The 21,568-nt window shown below is 38.8% G+C and overlaps 1 protein-coding gene across 4 annotated transcripts in view; it reads left to right on the top strand.

The window, feature by feature from the left end:
- The window catches only part of Znf148 (zinc finger protein 148), a 104,130-nt gene that overhangs the window by 38,791 nt on the left and 43,771 nt on the right, over positions 1-21,568 (top strand). For all 4 annotated transcript variants that reach the window (XM_048346802.1, XM_048346803.1, XM_048346804.1 and 1 more), the window contains one exon: positions 6,929-7,277. In XM_048346802.1, coding sequence (XP_048202759.1) covers positions 6,945-7,277 — 333 coding nt within the window. In that variant the 5' untranslated portion in view covers positions 6,929-6,944. The remainder of the gene's footprint in view (positions 1-6,928; positions 7,278-21,568) is intronic.

Raw genomic sequence — 21,568 nt, 5'->3', positions numbered from 1 at the left:
TTCTGCTTTCCCATTAGAAATGAAAAAGTAAAGGTCAGAGGTTTTTCTGGTAGTGGTTTTTAGAAAAAAAATGAAGAAAAGAAGGTAGTTTAAGATGATACACTAAACCCATGAGCGAATTATGGGAATGAGGGGCTGGGAACATGGCCTAGTGGCAAGAATGCTTGCCTCGTATACATGAAGCCCTAGGTTTGATTTCCCAGCACCACAGAAATAGAAAACCGCCAGAAGTGGTGCTGTGGCTCAAGTGGCAGAGTGCTAGCCTTGAGCAAAAAGAAGCCAGGGACAATGCTCAGGCCCTGAGTTCAAGGCCCCGAACTAGCCAAAAAAAAAAAGTATTATGAGAATGTAGCTTAGTGGTAGAGTGCTTGCCTAGCATGCATGACTCCCTGGGTTCCATTCCTCAGTATCACATAAACAGAAAAAACCCGGAAGTGGTGCAGTGGCTGACGTGGTAGAGTGCTAGCCTTGAGTACAGAGAGGCTCAGGGACAGTGCCCAGGCCCTGAGTTCAAGCCTCAGGACTGGCTCCCCGCCAAAAGAAAACCACTGTAGATCTGGGCACTGGTGGCTCATACCTCTAATCCTAACTACTCAGGAGGCTAAGATCTAAAGATTGAGGTTTGACAGCAGCCCAAGCAGACAAAGTGGAGTGTCTGAGCTCCAACTAACCATCAAGAAGCTGGAGGTGAAGATGTGGCTCAAGTGATAGAACTCCAACCTTGAGAGGCAAAACTAAACAAGATTACAAGGTGCTGAGTACTAACACATGCATGCGTGCCACATGCATGCATGCGTGCAAGTATTCACACAGACACTCGGGCATGTGTGTGGGGGGGTGGGGGGGTAATTCACTGTGTAAGTGATAGGCAGAAATTGGAAAGTACAAAGTATAGAAAAAAAGCAGGGCACTAATGGCTCATGCCTATAATCCTAGCTACTCAGGAGGTTGATATCCAGAGGATCCCAGTTCCAGGCCAACCTGGGCAGGAAAGTCTTAAGAGACTATCTCCAAAATACCAGTAAAATGCTTAGCTAGCAGCATGACTCAAATGGTAGAGTGCCACCTGGGCAAGTCTAAGGCCCTGGCAAAAAAGAGACGGATGGAGGGATGGGAAGGAGAAATGGACGGAAGCAAAGGAAATGTAGAAAGGATCCAATCTACTGGAGTTCTTTTTAAAAAGCAGTTTCATACTAGAAAACTCCCATTTAGTCATGAGATGGAACAGCCAGTTGAAGAGTTTGGTTCCTTTACAAAGCCAAGTAGAATGGAGTATCCTTAGAGTAGGTGTTGAACAGAGAATGAATTCAATGACTTATTGACATGTCTAGGACCTTAGAGTAGGTGTTGAACAGAGAATGAATTCAATGACTTATTGACATGTCTAGGACCTTTTCAAGTCAGGAAAGATGTGTGTTTTGGTAGAAATGAATTGAGCCAGATAAGCTTGATTTGAAATTCCAGTTTAATTCTTCATTAACTGAGTAAAGCTCATTTAAAAACTTTCTAAAATTTTAATCACCTTGTATAGTTGATAATAAATGAGTAGTACTACCCAGCTTTGCATGGTATACTTATGTTAACTTAGTCTTCTGAATGCAAGCCTATATAGTACTGAGTTTTGGAAATAATGGTCACAATTGTGTTTGTTAAAAGCTCACGTTTTAATTCCTTATTAAAAGCCCTAACTCAAAGCTTATGTATTCTCTGGTAACTCATAAATCTTTTAAGCTTAGTTTCTAAGTTTTTGCACATAGATAAGGAACATTAAATTAGAAAATGACAATAGGTAGAGTCAAATGGCAGATACATGTTCTCTTTAAATCATCTTTGCTGTTAGGCCTGAGGAATCAAAGAATTACCTAAACTGCTACAGTTAATATTATTTTTACAAGCTAAAAACAATTTTCAGTAGGAAGCATGGTGGTAAAGGTTGGGAGTACAAAGCTCTCTTATTTAGGGAAAATATGTGTTTTTGTTTTTTTTTGTTTGTTTGTTTTTGGCTAGTCCTGGGGCTTGAACTCTGGGCTTGGATGCTGTCCTTGAGCTTCTTTTTGCTTAAGGTAAGTGCCTACCACTTTAGTCACTGTGCCATTCCTACCTCTTTCTGTAATTAATTGGAGGTAAGAGTCTTACTTATTGCCTGAGCTGGCTTCAAATGGCTTCAAATCGTGATCCTCAGATCTAGCTTCCTGAGTAGCTAGGATGACAGGCATGAACCACTGGCTCCTGACTTGAAAGTATGTTCTTACAAAGATTATTATTGGGCCGGGGATATGGCCTAGTGGCAAGAGTGCCTGCCTCATATACCTGAGGCCCTGGGTTCGATTCCCCAGCACCACATATACAGAAAATGGCCAGAAGTGGCGCTGTGGCTCAAGTGGCAGAGTGCTAGCCTTGAGCAAAAAGAAGCCAGGGACAGTGCTCAGGCCCTGAGTCCAAGCCCCAGGACTGGCAAAAAAAAAAAAAAAAAAAAAAGATTATTATTGTTTGTATACCCCCCAGTTTTGTGCTACATAGTTTTTGCCTTTCCCTCTGGTAGTTCTTAGGCAATCTCAAAGCTCTCATATGCTTTACTAAACATTTAAAAATGCATACTCAAGTGTTAGAGTGCCTGTCTAGCAAGCCTGAAGCCCTGAGTTCAAACCCCAGTATAGCCAAGTAAATAAAATAAAAACATGCTGGAAGGTTAACACATGCTAGTTAGGTGTGGTAGCTCACACCTGTAACCATTATCTACCTTGGGAGGCTGAGACCATGAGGATCGAAGTTGGATGCTAGCCTGGGCAAAAAGTTCATGAGACTGTATCTCAACCAATAAAAAGCTGGGTACACAGTGGGACACACCTGTCATTCCACCCACATGGGAAGCATAAATAGAAGAAAGGAGCTCCAAGCTAGCCCAGGCAGAAAGTAAGCCACTATTCAAAAAAAAATTAACACATACAAAGAGTTGTGAGGGCGTGGCTCCATCCACTTTAACAAACGAACAAAGGAGCAAATAACTGTGGTAGCCCTCTGATGATTCGTATTCTTATTCCTTCCCACTTTGTAAGGATGGTTATAATGAAAGAATAAATCTTGGAAGTGTAAAGGAATTCAGTGTGATGGAAATTTAGGGGGAGATTTAGGAGAAATTGATTTCAGCCAAGTCCCTTCCTTTCTTTCCTACTCTGTTTATTATCTTTCAAAGTCAGGTGCTGGTGGCTAGCACCTGTAATCCTAGCTCAGGAGGCTGAGATACAAGGATCACAGTTCAGAGTCATAGGGCCAGGAAAGTCAGTGAGACTCAATCTTTAACCAGCAAAAAGCTATAAGTGGAACTGTGTGTGGCTCAAAGTGGTAGAGTGCGCTTGAGCAAAAAACCCAGAGACAGTACCCAGGCCCTGAGTTCAAGCCTCAGGACTCGCACATATATGCAAAAAATTCTTAAATTTCTTTGAAATCAAGTGAACCATACTTATATCACATCTCACTCAGTTTGTCCCTGGGCACAGTTAAGTTGGACAGGAAATGAAATACAACTTTCTAAGGATAAAAGAACTTTCACAAACCTAATGGAAAAAGAAAATAGGACAAATCTAGTCTTAGAAAAATGGTGTAGAGAATGTGCCATGTTTCATTGTCCTAATGCCAGTCAACTTAAAGATGCTTTTTCTGGGCCTGTTAACTAAAAGTTGGGCATCTAGCCCTTTCCCCCTCCCCTACATTCCCTCCTGCAATAACTTTCAATCATCTTGGGCTCCAGGAAGTCAAGCTGTGGCTCAAGTGGTAGAGCACTAGTTTTGAGCAAAAATAACTCACAAGCCCCAGGGTCACCACACATACATACATGTAATCTATAAAATCTACTTTAAACAACATTTTGGTCTTCTTTGAGATGATGTTTCTTAGGGTTTCATGGTTGTTACATCAGTTGCTATAATAACAAAATAGAACATGCATTTACAGGAACCAAGTTAAAAGAACAGATTTAAAATACTGCTTGACTTTTCTGTAATAATGGACAAAATAATATAATTATGTTTGTAGCATCTAGTTCATAATTTCTTACCACCACAATTTATTGAATTAGTTTAATCATGTGTGACTAAGAATATTAGTAGCAGTGATGTTTGATATGTCAGTTTAGTGATAGCAATGAGGCAAAAGTGGTAAAACTTTTGCCGAGCAAGCATGGGGCCCTGAATTCAACCCCAATACTGCCCCTTCGAAAAGGAATTATTTTAACATTTGTAAAAAGTAATACTTTAGTGTAGAAAGTTTGCCATAAGAGTTAAATGTGAGGGGAAAAAAACCACATAATTTTGCTAGGCACTAATGATGGCTCATGTCTAGTTACTCCTCCTAGCTACTCAAGGATCATGGTTCAAAGCAGGCAGAAAAGTTCTTAAGACTCTTATCTCCAATTAACCACTAAAAAGCCAGAACTGAAGGTGTGGTAGAGCAATAGCCTTCAAAAACTCAGGGACAGTGCCTAGGCACTGAATACAAGTCTCAGGACTGACACACACACACACAGATTTTTTTTTTACCCACTTAATCTTAATGTTGTCATTTTAGAGAAGCCTAAATATATTTACATATGGACATGAACATGCAGTTTTTTTTTACTGTATTTTCCCACATGTTCAAATACTTTCCAGGAAAACCTTTTATGACTGTGTATTATTTTGTGTTTCACCTTTATTACAATAACTTCTAAAAAGTTCAGGTAATAGGATTCACATCTTAAAACCTAGCAGGATGAGCATGCCTATGCAACTAGACTTCCTTTCATTATTTTGAAATGTCCATTTCTGGACACCTTTCAATAAGATCTCCTGCAAACCCAAAGGGTGGTCCCCACTGTTATGATTTGATTGTTGAAAGTTTACTTAGATACGTTACCTATAGTAAAATTCACTTGTTGAAAGCATACAATTCAATGATTTTTATTAACTTTACGCAGTTTCCTAGTTAACAGTTCTTACTTACAGTTAAAAAAATAGATATAGTCATATGTTTATATCTTTGTGTATGTTTCTAGGATACACAAAGGATCAATTTCACCAAGATTGTCACATACCATTGCTGATCACTGGTGCTCATGCCTGTAATCCTACCTAGTCAGGCGACTGAGATCTGCGGGTCACAGTTCAGAGCCAGCCAGGTCAGGTTCCCATGAGACTCTTATTTCCAGTTAACCACCAAAAAAGCCAGAGGTGGAACTGTGGCACAAGTGGTAGAGAAGTAACTTTGAGAAAAAAAATCTCAGGGACAGTGCCCATTCCCTGAGTTCAAGGCCCGGAACTAGCACCAAATAAAAAGAAAAGTAAAGAAAAGAAAGTTTCACTGAGATAAATTTCTAAATGCAGACTGAAAGAATGTGTACATCTTTGAAACTTCATATATTACTAAATGGCCTTTGAAAATAGTCTATATCCGGGAATATGGTCTAGTGGTAGAGTGCTTGCCTTAACATACATGAAGCCCTGGGTTCAGTTCCTCAGCACCACATATATAGAAAAAGTCAGAAGTGGCGCTGTGGTTCAAGAGGTAGATTGCTAGTCTTGAGCAAAAAAAAGCCAGGGACAGTGCTCAGCCCTGAGTCCAAGCCCCAGGACTGGCAAAAAAGAAAATAGTCTAAATTATACTCCTTATCTATAGATGACTGTTGTGTTTTACTTCCTCAACATCAGATATAATTTTTAAAATTTTGTAACTTTGTACTTTGAGACAAGGTTTTTGCCATAGCCCAACCTGACCTTGAATGTAGTCTTCTCCTAGTCCCTGAGTGCTAGTATCACAGATATGTACTGTCTTGCTCAGCTAGATGTATTTTTTTTTCTTTTAAGAAAAACTTACTGGGGCTGAGAATGTGGCTTAGTGGTAGAGTGCTTGCCTTGGATACATGAAGCTCTGGGTTCAATTCCTCAGCACTACATAAACAGAAAAAGCCGGAAGTGGCCCTGTTGTTCAAGTGGTGGAGTGCTAGCCTTGAGCAAAAAGAAGCCAGGGGGGCTGGGAATATGACCTAGTAGCAAGAGTGTTTGCCTGGTATACATGAAGCCCTGGGATCAATTCCCCAGCACCACATATACAGAAAACGGCCAGAAGTGGTGCTGTGGCTCAAGTGGCAGAATGCTAGCCTTGAGCAAGAAAGAAGCCAGGGACCCCAGTGCTCAGGCCCTGAGTCCCAAGTCCCAGGACTGGCCAAAAAAAAAAAAAAAAGAAAGAAAGAAAAGAAAAACTTAATACCAGTGGTGGTAGGCAAAATATATGATAACACTGTTTCAAATGGTGACATTTGGGATTCCTACTTTGACTTCTCTGTCTGTATATGAATCCTTTAAATTACAAAAATTATTAAAATTACACATACTTTTTTCCAATTTGTTTTATGTTGAGTTTATTTTGGGGATGGCAGGAGAGTACTAGGGTTTGATCTCAGGACTTTATGCTCTATCCCTTCTTGCTTTCTTTTGGAAGTAGGGTCTTACATTTTGCTGGTGTTGACCCGACTGCAGTCCTTTCCCTGTGCCTTTCCCATTCCTGGGATGACAGATGTGCCACTGGTTGAAATGGTTCCCATATCCCCACCATCTCTATTCAGAACCCTACTGGCCTTGAACATTGATTTTCCCAATATCTATCTCCTGAATATCTTAAGATTACAAAAGCCAGTGGGACCAGCCATTTTTTCAGTAATAAAACAGCTTAAAATTTAGTGCTTTAATATCAAAATGAAAACTTAGGTTTTACTCCATTAACGTTTGGAAGTCTATCTTGGAAATTTAAAAATTTTGAACTACAGGAATAAAGATTCTGTTTACATGCATACCTTTCTTTTTTTTTACATACATACCTTTCATAATTTAATATTTTTTAAAATGTTACCATATAAAACTAACTTATTATGCTTTGTTGCCATACTTGGTCTTTCTAGGCAGTTATACTTAAGCATGAACATTGACGACAAACTGGAAGGATTATTTCTTAAATGTGGCGGCATAGACGAAATGCAGTCTTCCAGGGCAATGGTTGTAATGGGTGGAGTGTCTGGCCAGTCTACGGTGTCTGGAGAACTGCAGGAGTCAGTACTTCAAGATCGAAGTCTGCCTCACCAGGAGATCCTTGCTGCAGAAGAAGTGTTACAAGAAAGTGAGATGAGACAGCAGGACATGATATCGCATGATGAACTCATGGTCCATGAGGAGACAGTGAAAAATGATGAAGAGCAGATGGAGACACATGAAAGACTTCCTCAAGGACTACAATATGCACTTAATGTCCCTGTAAGTAATTCTTTTATCAGACATTGAAGTTACAGTTAGAAATGTTTTGTGTTAATAATATTGCATGTCTTCAAAGAAATTTCAGTTTCTACTCTTCAATAGTCAAAGGATAATGCTCTTGAACAGGCTTAGTAAAATATTGACTAATCATATTTGAAAGCTGAAATTAAGTTTGTGTGTTATATTATTTTAGAAGCTTATCTTTTCCAAGATAACATTATTTCTGTCAGAATTGTGTGTACTCCAAGTTTAAGTGCTTGTTTAACTTCTGGATTCTTCTGAAAGAGCAGGGAATTTGAATCCTAAATATATTTAGGAAAAATCCAGGAGTTTTCCTTGAAGTTCTTGCCCCTTTTTGATACTTTTGTTTGGCTGGCGGGGGGCAGGGGGGGTGTCTTAGTTGAACTCAGAACCTCTTGCATGCTAAGAACACACTCTACAATGCGCATGCTAAGAACACATTCTACAATTGAGCTATAACCTCAGCCTTCTTCCTTTCTTTAATTTTTCTTGGTACATTTCTATCTTCTCTGTTTTCTCTACTTGCTTAAAATGTGTATCATGCCAGGAGCTGGTAGCTTATTTCTATAACCCTAGGAACTCAGGAGGCTGAAACCTGAGGACTACAGTTTGAAGCTACTCCTTGAAGTAAAGTCCATGAGACTCTTATCTCCAACTAGCCACCCCCCCCCCCCAAAAAAAAAGCCAAAAGTGGAGTTATGGGTCAAGTGGTAGATGGCTAGACTTGAGCAAAAAAATCTTGGTAACAGTGCTCAGGCACTGAGTTCAAACCCCAGGGCACACACAAAGATAGGCACGTGCGTGTGCGCGCACATACACACACAAAACATATAATGCATATCACTATTATCTAGTTACCTTACACAGGTTCTTATATCTTTCTCCCATCCATCCATCCATCCATCCATCCATCCTTTTTTGCCTGCCTGCCTATCTATCAATCAGTCTTATCTATCTATCCATCTATCATCTATTTGGTCTCACTGTGTAGCCCAGGCAGGCCTGAAAGTTGATAGTTCGTCTTATCTCAGCTTCCTCTGAGTGCTAACTGGGATTACAGATGTGCACTATCCATCTTGGTCTTACACCCTTATTTTTATACCATGCTTAGTAAAATCACAGTCATCATATAGTTCTAATCTGTTCTTTTTGCTTTATTAAACCTATTTCCTTTCAGTTTATCTAATAAGATGGACTTTTTCCATCATAGTCTTGATACTTTCTGCTTAGAATATTCCTTATGACCACTCCCCATCTTTTTTTTTTTTTTTTTTTTTTTTGGTGGTATTGGGGTTTGAACTCAAAGCCTTGTACTTGCCAGGTAAGCAAGCAATCTTCTGTTTGAGTCACATCTCCAGACCATTCAGTATTAGGTTTTTTTCTTAAGTCTCTCATTTTTATACCAGGGCTGGTCTGGATCACTGTACTCCATTTTAATCATTATTAAATTTATAGTCTCATACTGTTTTAACACTGTATTCTCAGTGTTCTACAACAAATCTCTAGAACTTCTTCTTTTTTTTTTTTTTGGCCGGTCCTGGGCCTTGGACTCAGGGCCTGAGCACTGTCCCTGGCTTCTTCCCGCTCAAGGCTAGCACTCTGCCACTTGAGCCACAGAGCCACTTCTGGCCATTTTCTATATATGTGGTGCTGGGGAGTCAAACCTAGGGCTTCATGTATGGGAGGCAAGCACTCTTGCCACTAGGCCATATCCCCAGCCCCTAGAACTTCTTAATGTTAAAACTGAAACTCTGTATCTGTTGAACAACTTCTCCCTGAGAAGTCACCCCCTGTATACAGAAGGATTCAAATGTTATTGATAATTTTCAGAAATAGTTTTTGGTCCCGTTGATTTTTCTCTGTTGCTTTCCTGTTTTCAGTTAATCAATGTCTCCTCTAATTTTTATTATTTTTTTTACACTTAGTTTAAGTTTAATTTGTTTTCTTTTGTGTGATAAGTGTAATGTTAGAGGTTTTTAATTTTAGATATTTATTTTTAAATATGTATTCAGTATTGTAATCTTCTAAGCACTACTTTAGCTGTATTACACAGGATTTTGATATGTTGACTTTTTACTTTCATTTAGTTCAGTATGTCTTAATTTTTCTTGAAGATTTGTTCTTTGGACTATTACTAGAAGTACATTATTTATTGTCAGTATTTTGGTGAATATTCCATGTGATCTTGTGAAGAACATACATTCTGTTGTTGGATGAAGTAGTCTATAGATTGCAATAGCCCGAGTCTTGTCTTCTAGATTGTCTATATAATGATCTTTCTAAGTGAAATATGTAACATTTTCCTAGTTAAACTTTCATTAGTGGTTTCTCATTGTCAAAGTCTGTAATCAGACCTCTCTTAGCTCCTTCTACAGTTGTTTAACCCTACACCCTCTATCATACTTTAAGCATCTCAGATTAGTTGCCCACCTCCACTATTTTTCTTCTATTATTTTTTGGTTTTGTGTTGGTACTAGGGCTTGAAAACTATTGGCCTCACAGAGCTTCCTTGTCTTTTTCTCTCAAGGCTGGTTCTCTCCCACTTTAGTCACACCTTTCCAACCTTTTGCTGGTTTATTGGAAGTAAAAGTCTCTTAGACCCTCAGATTGTGGTAGGTAGGATTATAGGTATGTTCTACAAGAGCCTGGCTTGTATTTTTTTTTATTAGTTTTGTACATATTGCCTATGATTATACTGTTTTTTGTTGACAAATTCCTGTTCACAGCCTAAAAACGTTCTTTTTGTGTGATTTTCATTATAACCTTTTCTTTTCTCTTTTCTTTTCTTTTTTTTGCTGATCCTGGGCTCTGTCTCTGAACCTCTCTGTGCTCAAGGCCAGCGCTATACCACTTGAGCCACAGTGCTATCTGGCCTTTTCTGTTTATGTGGTACTGAGGAATTAAACTTCAGGGCTTCATGCATGCTAGGCAAGCACTCTATCACTAAGCCACATTCCCAGCCCTAACTTATTTCTTTGCTTCAAAGATAGTTGTCATTGTGCTTTAAGGTATACACTCCCCCCCCCAAAAAAAAATTAATGTTGGCTGCAAGTTCTTATGGGGGTATGTGTGGAGATTGTGTTGGTACTGAGGCTTGAATTCTGTGCCTCAAGCTTTCACTTGGCATTTTCACTGATGCTCTACCACCATTTGGTGGTCAGCTTTTTGCTGACTAATTGGAAATTTGTCTGCTCAGACTGGCTTCAAACCTCAGTCGTCAGATTTTAGCCTCCCGAGTAGCTAGGATTATAGGAATTAGCCAAGTTAGGCATACCTACCACTTGAGCCACACACCACTAGACCCTTGTTTGCCTTGATTAGTTTCAGGTAGGGTCTTATTTTATTCCCTGGGTTGGAATCCTTCTATTTGTGCTTCCTATCACTGGTGATAACAGGCTTATTACTTCATGATGCCCAGCCATTAGCTAAGATGGAATTTCAAAAACTTGGTAATTGGGCTAGCTTTGACCCACCATCCCTGTCTCTAGACCCACCATCCCCCATCTCTGCTTCCCCAGTTAGCTAGAATTACTGCTGCGTCCAGCCACAGTTGACTTTTCTTAGGTTGACATTATTTTTCATTTGCTTAGATGTTTTTAACCACAAAGGGATTTTTAAGTGCTTTTTCTGCGTCTATTGAGATGATTACAAGATAATTATTATTTTTTCATTCTCTTAGTATGGTGAATGTTAAACCTTGGTCATGGGATAAACCATACTTCATCATGATGTGTTATTTATATGTTCCTGTATATACATTACCATTGTATGTGTTTTTATGATGGATATTAATCTATATCTTTTTCTGCAATACTTATGACTATATGTTGGTATGTTAGTTTCATCATAAATGGGATAGGAAGTATTTCCTGTATCTATTGAAAGAGTGTTGGTATAATTCATTGTAATTTATTATTTCTACTTTGCAGATTTGACAGGATTTCCCACTAAGGCTAATGGTAAATTCTCTTTGTAGAAAGTTTTACATTATAAGTTTAATTTTAAAAAACATATATAAAGTTATTTATATTTGTCCCTTCCTTCCCTCCCTCCCTCCCTCCCTCCCTCCCTCCCTCCCTCCCTCCCTCCCTCCCCCCCCCCTTCTGTCGTCCCCCCCCCCCTTTCTCTGAGTGTCTGTGTGTGTGCCCTTACTGGAGCTTGAAAGTCTTAGCCTGAGTACTATCCCTTAGCTTTCTCACTCAAGGCTAGCACTCTTCCACTTGAGCTATAGCTCCACTTCTGGTTTTTTTGCTGGTTTGTGAGAACTAAGAGTCTCACAGACTTTCCTGTCTGGGCTGGCTCTGAATGGTGATATACAGATACCAGCCTTCTGAGTAGCTAGGATTCTAGGTGTGAGCCACCAATGCCCAGGCTAAAATTCTTTCCTTGCCTTAAGTGTTGGTAAATTGTATCTGTCAAGAAAGTTGTCCATTTTCTCTTGACTATTTACTTGACAAATTCTTGCCAGTTTCTTGAATTGTCTGAAGGACCTCTGGTGATCTTTCTCTCTCTCTCTCTTTCTTTCTTTTTTTTTTTTTTGCTAGTCCTGGGGCTTGAACTCAGGGCCTGAGTACTGTCCCTGACTTCTTTTTGCTCAAGGGTAGCACTCTACCACTTGAGCCACAGTGCCACTTCTGGCTTTTTCTATATATGTGGTGCTGAGGATCGAACCCAGGGCTTCATGTATACAGGCGAGCACTTTACCACTAGGCCATATTCCCAGCCTCTGGTGATCTTTCTTCCTTTTCTCCCTCCCTGCCCCCCCCCCTTCTCCCATAGTATCTGGAGTTGTAGGCCAGAGGGTACATAAGGAGATCAAACTCCTCTCCCCTTGACTTCCTCCCTCCCCACAAAAGTTAGCTGTAATTCTTTAGTACAGGAGTTAGAATTCAGGTCTTCATGCTTGTTAGGCCTTCTACCACTGTGCCACACTGAGCTGTATCTCTACCCTGTGGTGATGATATTGCTCTTATTGTTGATATTGGAATTTGTCTTTTTCTTAGTCTGAGCAGACATGTTGGTTTTACTCATCTCTTTCTTAGTCAGAGTAGAGATTTATCAATTTTCCTGGCTTCTTCCATGAATCAAGGTTTTTTTCCTTTTGACTGATTAAACTTTCATTATCTATTGTTGCCTTTTCTTCACTTTTCATTTGCTCTTATTTCCCTACTTTTTAAAGTAGAAGATGGAATAACTGATTTTAGAATTCGCTTCCTTTCCTTTGTGTGTGTTTAGCAGTACTGGGGACTGAATATAGGGCCTATACGTGCTAGATGAGTGCTTTGCTATTTGAGCCAAACCCCCAGCCCTTTTGTTTACATATTGTTTTTGCAACAAGTCTCACTAACTTTACCTCCTGAGTAGCTGGGATAATGCATATCTCATCATGCTTGACCCACTTTCTTCATTTTTGTTATAAGCATTTGAAGCCCCAGACTCTCTTAAGTTACTTTTGGTGTTAATTTCATTAGTATAATTCAAAATACTTTGAAATTTTTTTCTCTTTTTTCTTCTTGACCCATGAGTTAATTAGAAATGTTAACTTCTAATTTAGAGACAATATTTTGTCACTGATAGCTTACTGTTGTGGTCAGAGAATACATATAATGAACTTAGTCCTTAAATTTATTAAGATTTTCATTTCAGTGCTTAGCAGATGAGCTAATTGGTTAATATTTTGTTTCACTTGAAAAGAATATATATCTGGCTTTTGTTATGGAGTTTATTTTGTAATTGTCAATTAGGTCAAGTTGTGTAATTATATTCTTTGATATTTTTACTTATCTACGCATTTTCTTCCATCAGTTACTGTTGAAGTCTCTAGTAGCTAATTTGCAAAATCAGCCTATGTTGCACTTAATTGTTAGTAGGGTTATCTCCTATGTTTTGAGAATGTTCTTGAGCTTATCTGATTTTTTTTTCTTACAAAGTTAAATATTTTTGGCAGGAGTATTATAGAAGTGTTGCCATGTTTGTGCCACTGTATGTTACTCTTACTGTTCAGCTGTCTTCCCTCCCTCCCTCCCTCCCTCCCTCCCCGCTCCCTCCCTCCCTCCCTCCCTCCCATCTGCCTTCCCCTTTCTCTCTCTCTCCCATCTGCCTTCCCCTTTCTCTCTCCCTCTCTCCTCCCTCCATCTCTTTCCCTTTCCCTTCCTCTCTCCCTCCCCCCCTCCCCTTTCTTGTTCTAGGAGTTGGAATCCAGGGCCTCATGCCCTGGATGCTAGGCAAATTATTTACCACTGAGTTACCGTCCCAGCCTTCCCCTGTTGCATTTTTAAAAATTGCTTGTTTGTTTATGTGGATCAATATTGACTTAGGTTTTTAATTTTTACTTTAGGTTAAAAGTTACTAAGATTATTTTAATGCTCTATTAAGATTTGTCCAGTAGGGGATGTAACAAAACCTTGGTTGAAAAAAAAAAAGGTTTTGACCAATGGACACCTCCTTAAACTGGCTTTCTGTTCTTCACTCTGAACACTTTGTTACTTCTTGGCACAGTTTCTGGGCTTACTTTATACTTTTTCCTGCCTCATACCTGGTTCACTTTAGTAGAGAATAATATTTAGAGGCTAAGATCTTGATCCTTATCATGCTGTTTAGATTTTGTTTTACTTTCTTCCTACTTGGACATAAATTTCCATGACTCATATTCATCTTCATTTACCCCATCCCAGTTCACTCAACCCCCTTATGTAGGTACCCTCCAGCAGAGAACGTTAGAGTTTTCTGCCATTTTTCTTTTCTTTTCTTTTTTTTTTTTTTTTTTTGCCAGTCCTGGGCCTTGGACTCAGGGCCTGAGCACTGTCCCTGGCTTCTTTTTGCTCAAGGCTAGCACTCTGCCACTTGAGCCACGGCGCCAGTTCTGGCCATTTTCTATATATGTGGTGCTGGGGAATCAAACCCAGGGCTTCATGTATACGAGGCGAACACTTTACCACTAGGCCATATCCCCAGCCCCTGCCATTTTTCTTTAGTTATTAAAATTAGTACTTTTTGGCTGGGAATGTGGCTTAGTGAAAGAGTACTTGCCTTGCATACATGAAGCCCTGGGATTGATTACTCAGTATCACATAAACAGAAAAAGCCTGAAGTACTGTTGTGGCTCAAGTGGTAGAGCACCAGCCTTGAGCACAGAGGCTCCAGGACAGAGCCCAGGTCCTGAGTGGAAGCACAGCCCCAGGACCAGAAAAAAAAAAAAAAAGTACGTTTTAGTATTGAAATAGCACCAAAGGATTTTACTATGGCATTTCAGATGTACATATATTGTATTTTGCTCAGAATAACTCCTTTGTTTTCTATATTCCCATTCCCAAAACCTCTGTTGGTCAACAGCTTTTATTGAGACTATGTCTTCATACATTGTTGTTGTTCACCCTTTTTTTTCCCCCATCTTTCCTTTCCCTCCTCCTGTCTATAGTTGGAATCATGTTCTATGTATGTAGGTGTGTACACGCACACACACACACCTGGATTCTTTATCCTTTATTTACTTATTAAATACTCTGTGATCACCTATAAACATGGGTCTAGGATCCTGTCTCCTCAGAAGTACTTGCTGTTCCATTTCTATATGGATGCCTTTCTCTCCCTACATGTTCTTTGACATCCTGAACTGAGCCTTCACACCACATAGACACCCCCCACCCTTTATGGCATTCTGCTTTGATAGATCATGCTGGTCCACACCCACTTTATTCCTTTCTTTACTTCACTCTCCTCTGATGCCTAATTCTAGGTTGTCTGTACTTCCACTACAACACAGACACTTCATATACTTCCTGGACTCCAATACCTCCTGCTGAACTTACCTTCTATGTGGAAAATCTTCTCATTGTGCTTGGGCCTTGACATTTTGAAAGAAGTCCTATTTTATTTGTTGACTGTGCTGGTGATCCTTTCCAGGGCCTCATACACTGCTAGGTGAGCAGTCTACCACAGGGCTATACCCTCAGTCCTATTCTGACATCTTATATTGGGCAGCCTTCCCATGCACAAGTCTTTTCGTCCTGACTGAGATTGAGCACATTGTTTTGCCCCAGCTTAAGGCTTTAGGGCTAAGTGGTTCTTAGACAAAAAGAGGATAGGGAATCAGGAGGCGACAAAGACAAAAATCTGTCCCTGTATAGTCATGCATCTTCCTCCTCCCCCCCCCCCCCCGCCATCTTAAATCTGTTTTCCATCACTGTAACTTATTCAATGTGGGAACATCTTATTAATGACATCATATAATAGGAATTTCTGAGATTCATTCAATACAATGCTCTTGAGAACTGTCCAAGTTTTGTATATCAATAACCTGTTCCTTTTTATTTTTTACTAATGTTACTGTCTTTATCCAGAGTAGTTCATTCTCCATCATCTAAGCTACCTTCCCATGATGATTTGGTTACATTTGTAAAAAACATTAGTGAACAGGAGTTTTTTCAAGTGATTCAAGTAAATAAACAAATTTTATGAAGTTAACATATACTATATTAGCTCTTAACTGTGGGCTTTTGCTTTTTAAAAAAAAATTATTGGCTTATATAAGTTATATGGGGTTGGGGAAGGTTTCATTGTTACATCTCCACACTTTTACACTGTATCTCAATTTCACTCCCTCTTACTATTTACTACCTTTTTATTATAGCATGTTTTATAGTATAACTGCACCATGGAATAATAATTCTCTTACTGAGGGACATTAAGGTTTTTTTAGGCATTGGTTATTATAGTAAAGCTGCTGTGAACATTGGTGTGCAGATTTTATATGGACAAAGGTGATCATAGTCCCAAGATACTCCACAATACACATCACATAGATCTAATCACTTATAACATGTATTTTATGCCATTTTTTCATATGTATTATTACATATAGGATCATACTAGGCTTTTAAAATCTACTCTTAACTTTTCTTAATTCTTCTATAATTTCTCTTCAGTGTCTCTTAAAACGTTTACCTTTTTTGTGGTTATCCAAAGTTGAGTCCTATTATGCCTAGAAAACAGTAATTACACAATGAAGCTATGAAAAACTGGATCATGCCACACAGGTGGGCAGAGCTAAGGGATTTTTGTAACATTGTTTCATAATAGAACATAGTAGACATGAGAAATTTCATCCTTGTTACTCATGTATCACTGATAAGGCAGAGTGAGGCAGTGTGTGCCAATGGCTCAAGCCTATAATCATAGTTACTCAGGATGCTGAGATCTGAGAATCAAGGATTGAAGCCACCCTGGGCAGGTGAGTCTGAAGATTGTGTCTCCAGTAAGCCAACAACAAAGCCAAAAGTGGAGATTTGGCTCAAGTGGTAGATATTAACTGTGAGTGAAAAAATCGAACAAGACTAAGAAATCTTGGGTCCATTCCCTGGTACCTGCATTTAAAAAAATAGAAGTCAGAGTGGTAAGAGGTAGGTCTTGGAGACATAATTATGAACACATTTTAAAATTGAAAATAAAAGATTAAAACTGAGCACCAGCCTACTTAGGGAGGAATCTGAGGATTTTGGCCAGGAAAGTCCATGAGACGCTTATCTCTAAGAAACTACTCAGAAAAAGCTGAAGTGATGTTCTGGCTCAAGTGGTAGAGTGCTAGCTTTGAGCAAAAGAAGCTCAAAGAGTTCAAGCCCGAGGACCAGCTTCCCCCCCCCCCCCCAAAGAAAGAGAAGAGTGTGATTATGTTCAGTCCCTGGTACCAGTACTTTAAAAAAAGTGGGGGGGGGGGAGGCAGAGTTGTAAGAGGCAAGTCTTGGAGACATAATTATGTACATAAAACCAGGTGTGGTAGTTTACACTACTCAGGAGGCTGAGATCTGAGTATTGCAATTTAAAATCAGTGGGGGTAGGAAAGTCTGTGTGAGATTCTTATCTCCAGTTAGCCACCCGAAAATTGGAAGTGGAGCTGTGATTCAAAGTAGTAGAGCACTAGTTTTAAGCAAAAAAGCTCAAGGGCAGTGCTCAGACCTGAGTTCAAGCCCCAGGACTGATAAAAAAAAAGGAAAAGAAAATACTCACCATAAAACAGTTTGATCCTAGAAACCCAAACTGTAGACTTTAAACTTAAAGTTAATAAGCCTTACGTCCTTTTGAGATTATTCTAAAGCCTTTTAAAAATTGATTTTGAAAGCTAGGCACTGTTGGCTCAAGCCTGCAATCATTCTAGCTACTGAGGAAACCCAAGATTTCAGGATTGGGGTTTGATGCCAGCACTAGCAGAAAAGTTCATGAGACTCCTTATTTCATTAACCAACAAAAAGTTGTGGCTCAATTGGTAGAGTGCCATCCTTGAGCAAAAAAGGCTAAGGGACAATCCATGGGCCCTCATTTCAACCTCCAGTACCAATGTACACACACACAAACAATGGATTTTTAACCACATCAATAGTTTTCTTTTTTTAGAAGTTGCTTATTCTTACTTATTCATTATGCTTATTCAAAACTTTTTTCATGCTAACTTTTTTATTGTTGATTCAGAACAAGAATTTGAGTTTTATCAAATTATTAATAACTTTAGGTTCTGACCCCTAGGGAAAAGTCAGTGTTCGGTAATGATTTAAAAACAAGTTCTTCTTTATGGTAATTGTTAGCTTTCATAATTTATCTTGACCCTTTACTCTAAATCAGTATGAAACAAGTTTTAGACACATTCCAGCCAATTGCCCCTATATGCCAAATACAGAAAGGATAATATCAAGGGCAGAGAAGAGAAATTGATTATTGGTACTGACAGCCACAGAACAGCTAATTATTTTCAGCTGTCTTCAGGATAGGACCATGATGTAGAGGTTAAATAGGCTGAGAGATGTGCATGATTATTCAATTGTCCTGATCATGATTATGTCCCCAGTCATCAGAGGTGGTGGCAGGTGGCTTAAAGTTGATTGTCTCCGAATTGGTCAAGTGGGGTCTGGATGACCATTGTATCAACTATACACCCAGTTCAAGTTTGGAAAAGTTGTTAGCTCCCATCAGTTAAGGAGAATGTTCTGCTTCCCATGTGATAATTATTTCTTCTCCAGGAAGAAGCCTAGAAGCCTTAGCATTGTAGATAAATTGTTCTTATTTGAAGAGGATGGTTTGTCCTGCTAAGCTCTGATGTTCCTTAGGAGTAATTTCAATCCCTTGTATATAGATGATTTGAAATGTTTTTATTTTCTAACATGTTAGATATTTACAATTAAAGCACATTAAATTTTCAGTTCCTTAATCTCACTTTTCACATTTTTTCATGGCTCCTTTTTTCTCATGGTTTCAGTACTAGACAGTAAAGATAAAGATAGTATTGTGTTAGAAAGCTTCTTCATTTTTGCTGGTTCTGGGGCTTGAACTTGGTCTGAGCACTGTCCCCTGAGCTTCTTTGCTCAAGGCTAGCTAGCGCTCATCCACTTGAGGCACAGTACCACTTCTGGCTTTTTCTAAGTAGTTTACTGGAGAAAAGAGTCTCATGGGACTTTCCTGCCTGGGCTAGCTTCAAACCATGATCCTCAGATCTTAGCCTCCTGAGTAGCTAGGATTATAGGCATGAGCCACTGATGCTGGGCTCCCATGAGACTCTCATCTGCAATTAACTACCAAAAACCTGAAAGTGGCACTGTGGTTCAAAAGCACTAGCTTTGATCAGTAAAGCTCAAGGACAGTACCCAGGCCTCTTAAGTTCAAGGCTTAGGACCAGCACCAAAAAAGTGAAAAAGGTGCTTTTTGCCATACATTTTGTACTCTAAGGATTGCACTTACTGGTGATAACTGGCCTTTCAAATCTATTTTCCTTTGTATTTGCTTAACCATTGAAAGGGTGTGTCTTCTTTGTACTTAATTTCAACTTGTCATCCATTGTGTACTTGTTCGTAGTCATTTGTAAGTTGTAACCAATTCTTAAATGCTATTCATTTCTCTTAAAATTTACTAAAAAGGGCTGGGAATATGGCCTAGTGGTAAAGTGCTCGCCTCATATACATGAAGTCCTGGGTTTGATTCCTCAGCACCACATATATAGAAAAAGCCGGAAGTGGACTGTGGCTCAAGTGGCAGAGTGCTAGCCTTGAGCAAAAAGAAGTCAGGGACAGTGCTCAGACCCTGAGTTCAAGCCTCAGGACTGGCAAAATATTAAATTAAGCAATCTACAATTTTAAAAAAATTACTAAATTTAGTAGTTTTGTTAGGTATATGGCCTGTTGAGTCTTAAAGTGACTGAATTGGCTTTTTTCATTATATGTTTTAAGAGTAGTTTTTAAATACTTTCAAATCTTTTTTCCTTCGACATATTCTTTGGATATAATTTTCAGAAGTAAATGAATTAAACTCAGAGAATTGATAGTAACTACTGTCAGCTCTAGCTTTTCTTGCAAGATCTTACATGTGTCACATTTCTTAAAGTCTGACTTGATAAGAATTAGTTTCTGAACAAAAAGCATAGACTGAATATTGTTGCTTCATAGTCTTTAAGAGTCATACTATTGATTATTACTGACTTTATCTCTGTTCCTCCCTTCTTCCTTCTTTCCCTCCCTCCCTTCCCCTTCCCTTTCCCCTTCCTTTCCTCCGTTTTGGGGCTTGAACTCAGGGACTGTCCCTGAGTTCTTTGCTCTATAACACTTTCGAGCCACAGCTCCACTTTCTGTTTTATGGTTGTTAACAACGGGAGATAAGAAAGAGGCTTTCCTGTCCAGGCTGGCTTTGATTTGTGCTTCAGATCTCAACTTCCTGAATAGCTAGGATTACAGGCATGAGCCACCAACGCCTGGCTTTATCTCACCTTTATAAGTAAACAATCAGCTATTCTCTATCTGAAACACAGAGAACTAGAAGCATTTCAGAGTTTGAAATATTTGCATATACAAAGGGAAATGTCTTAGAGAGGGACCCAAATGTAAATATGAGAAAGACAGCAGAGAATAGCTCAAGAGGTAGAGCACTTGCCTAGTACCACCAGAGTCAAACCTGAAACGACCACCACCAACATCATCACCACCACCAAGACCAAACTAAAACAGTATGGAAGAGAAAAAGGTTAAAATTCTTGGGCTGGAGTCTAGCCAAGTGGTATAACATTTTCCTAACATGCTAGATAGGCCTTGGCCTTCAGCATCACAAAACAAACAGAACTTTCGTTTTGCCTACTTTTTTTTAGCCTTTACCTACTTTAATTCCCAAAAGCACTAATATTGATATCCTTCTATAAAATTCAATTCAAAAGCAAGCATTGTATGTTTCTGTTATGTTTTTAAACTTATAATGCATATATTTTCTGTGAATGTTAAGGTATGTATACATTTGAAATTTGCATATGACATATTTTATAAAGATTCATTTTTTTATCTTTAAAACCGCCTTATTTATTCTAATAGCTAATTAAATGATAAGCTGTCATTTATTTAGCCACCCTTTATGGATTGACATTTATGTCATTGCTAGCTTGGAGTTTGAGTGAAATAATGGTAAATGAATGCATGTGTGTTTGTGCACATTTTTAACATTTCTTTCTCCAGGTCTGTATGTTTTTATTGGGAAATAAATCATATAGGAAAATACACAAATTGTTAAGTGTGCATCTTGATGGATTTAATAAAAAATAACTACCCATGTACCCAGATCATGACACAGAACATCACTATCATTCCAGAAGCCTCCACTCTTCTATCTGCCTTAGTCACAACTCATCTTCAATTCTTAGAGCTTACTACTACTACCCTGGTGCTTTTTATCACGGTCTGTTAGCTTTTTTAATTTGATAATGGATTGGACATAAACATGATGTATTCTAGTGTCTGGTTTCTTTGTTTTTCATTGTTGAGAAGATACATATTTGTGTTATGTAGTAATAGTTTATTCTCCTTTCTGTGCAGTACAAAAGTTGTATGAATGTATCATTTGTGTAATTTATTTTAGTATAACAACATTTTGATTGTTTCTCCAGTGGGCTGGAGGTGTGGCCCAGTGCAGACTGCTTACTTAGACTAAACAAGGCATTCCCTAGCATCACCAGGAGAGAGAGACAGAGAGGTTTCTAGATGTTAGCCATTATGAAATGTGCTGCTATGAATATTCTTGAATATATCTTTTGATGCATGTTTGTACTCATTACTGTTGGTTATTGCCTTATTGAATTAGCTAGGTTGGCATATGTATGTATGTATATATGCATATGTATGTATATATAATATAGTTTTAGGGTTTATTGCCAAAAGTATTTGGTTGGTGTCAACACTTTATGAGAGTTGTTTTGTGTCTTTGCTGTTGGGTATTGTCAAATACCAAATTTTAATTTTAGCCACAGCACACAGTGA

The sequence above is a fragment of the Perognathus longimembris genome, chromosome 5, assembly GCF_023159225.1.
Source record: "Perognathus longimembris pacificus isolate PPM17 chromosome 5, ASM2315922v1, whole genome shotgun sequence".
In the NCBI taxonomy this organism is placed as follows: Eukaryota; Metazoa; Chordata; class Mammalia; order Rodentia; family Heteromyidae; genus Perognathus; species Perognathus longimembris.
This window is presented reverse-complemented; position numbering and strand designations above follow the sequence as displayed.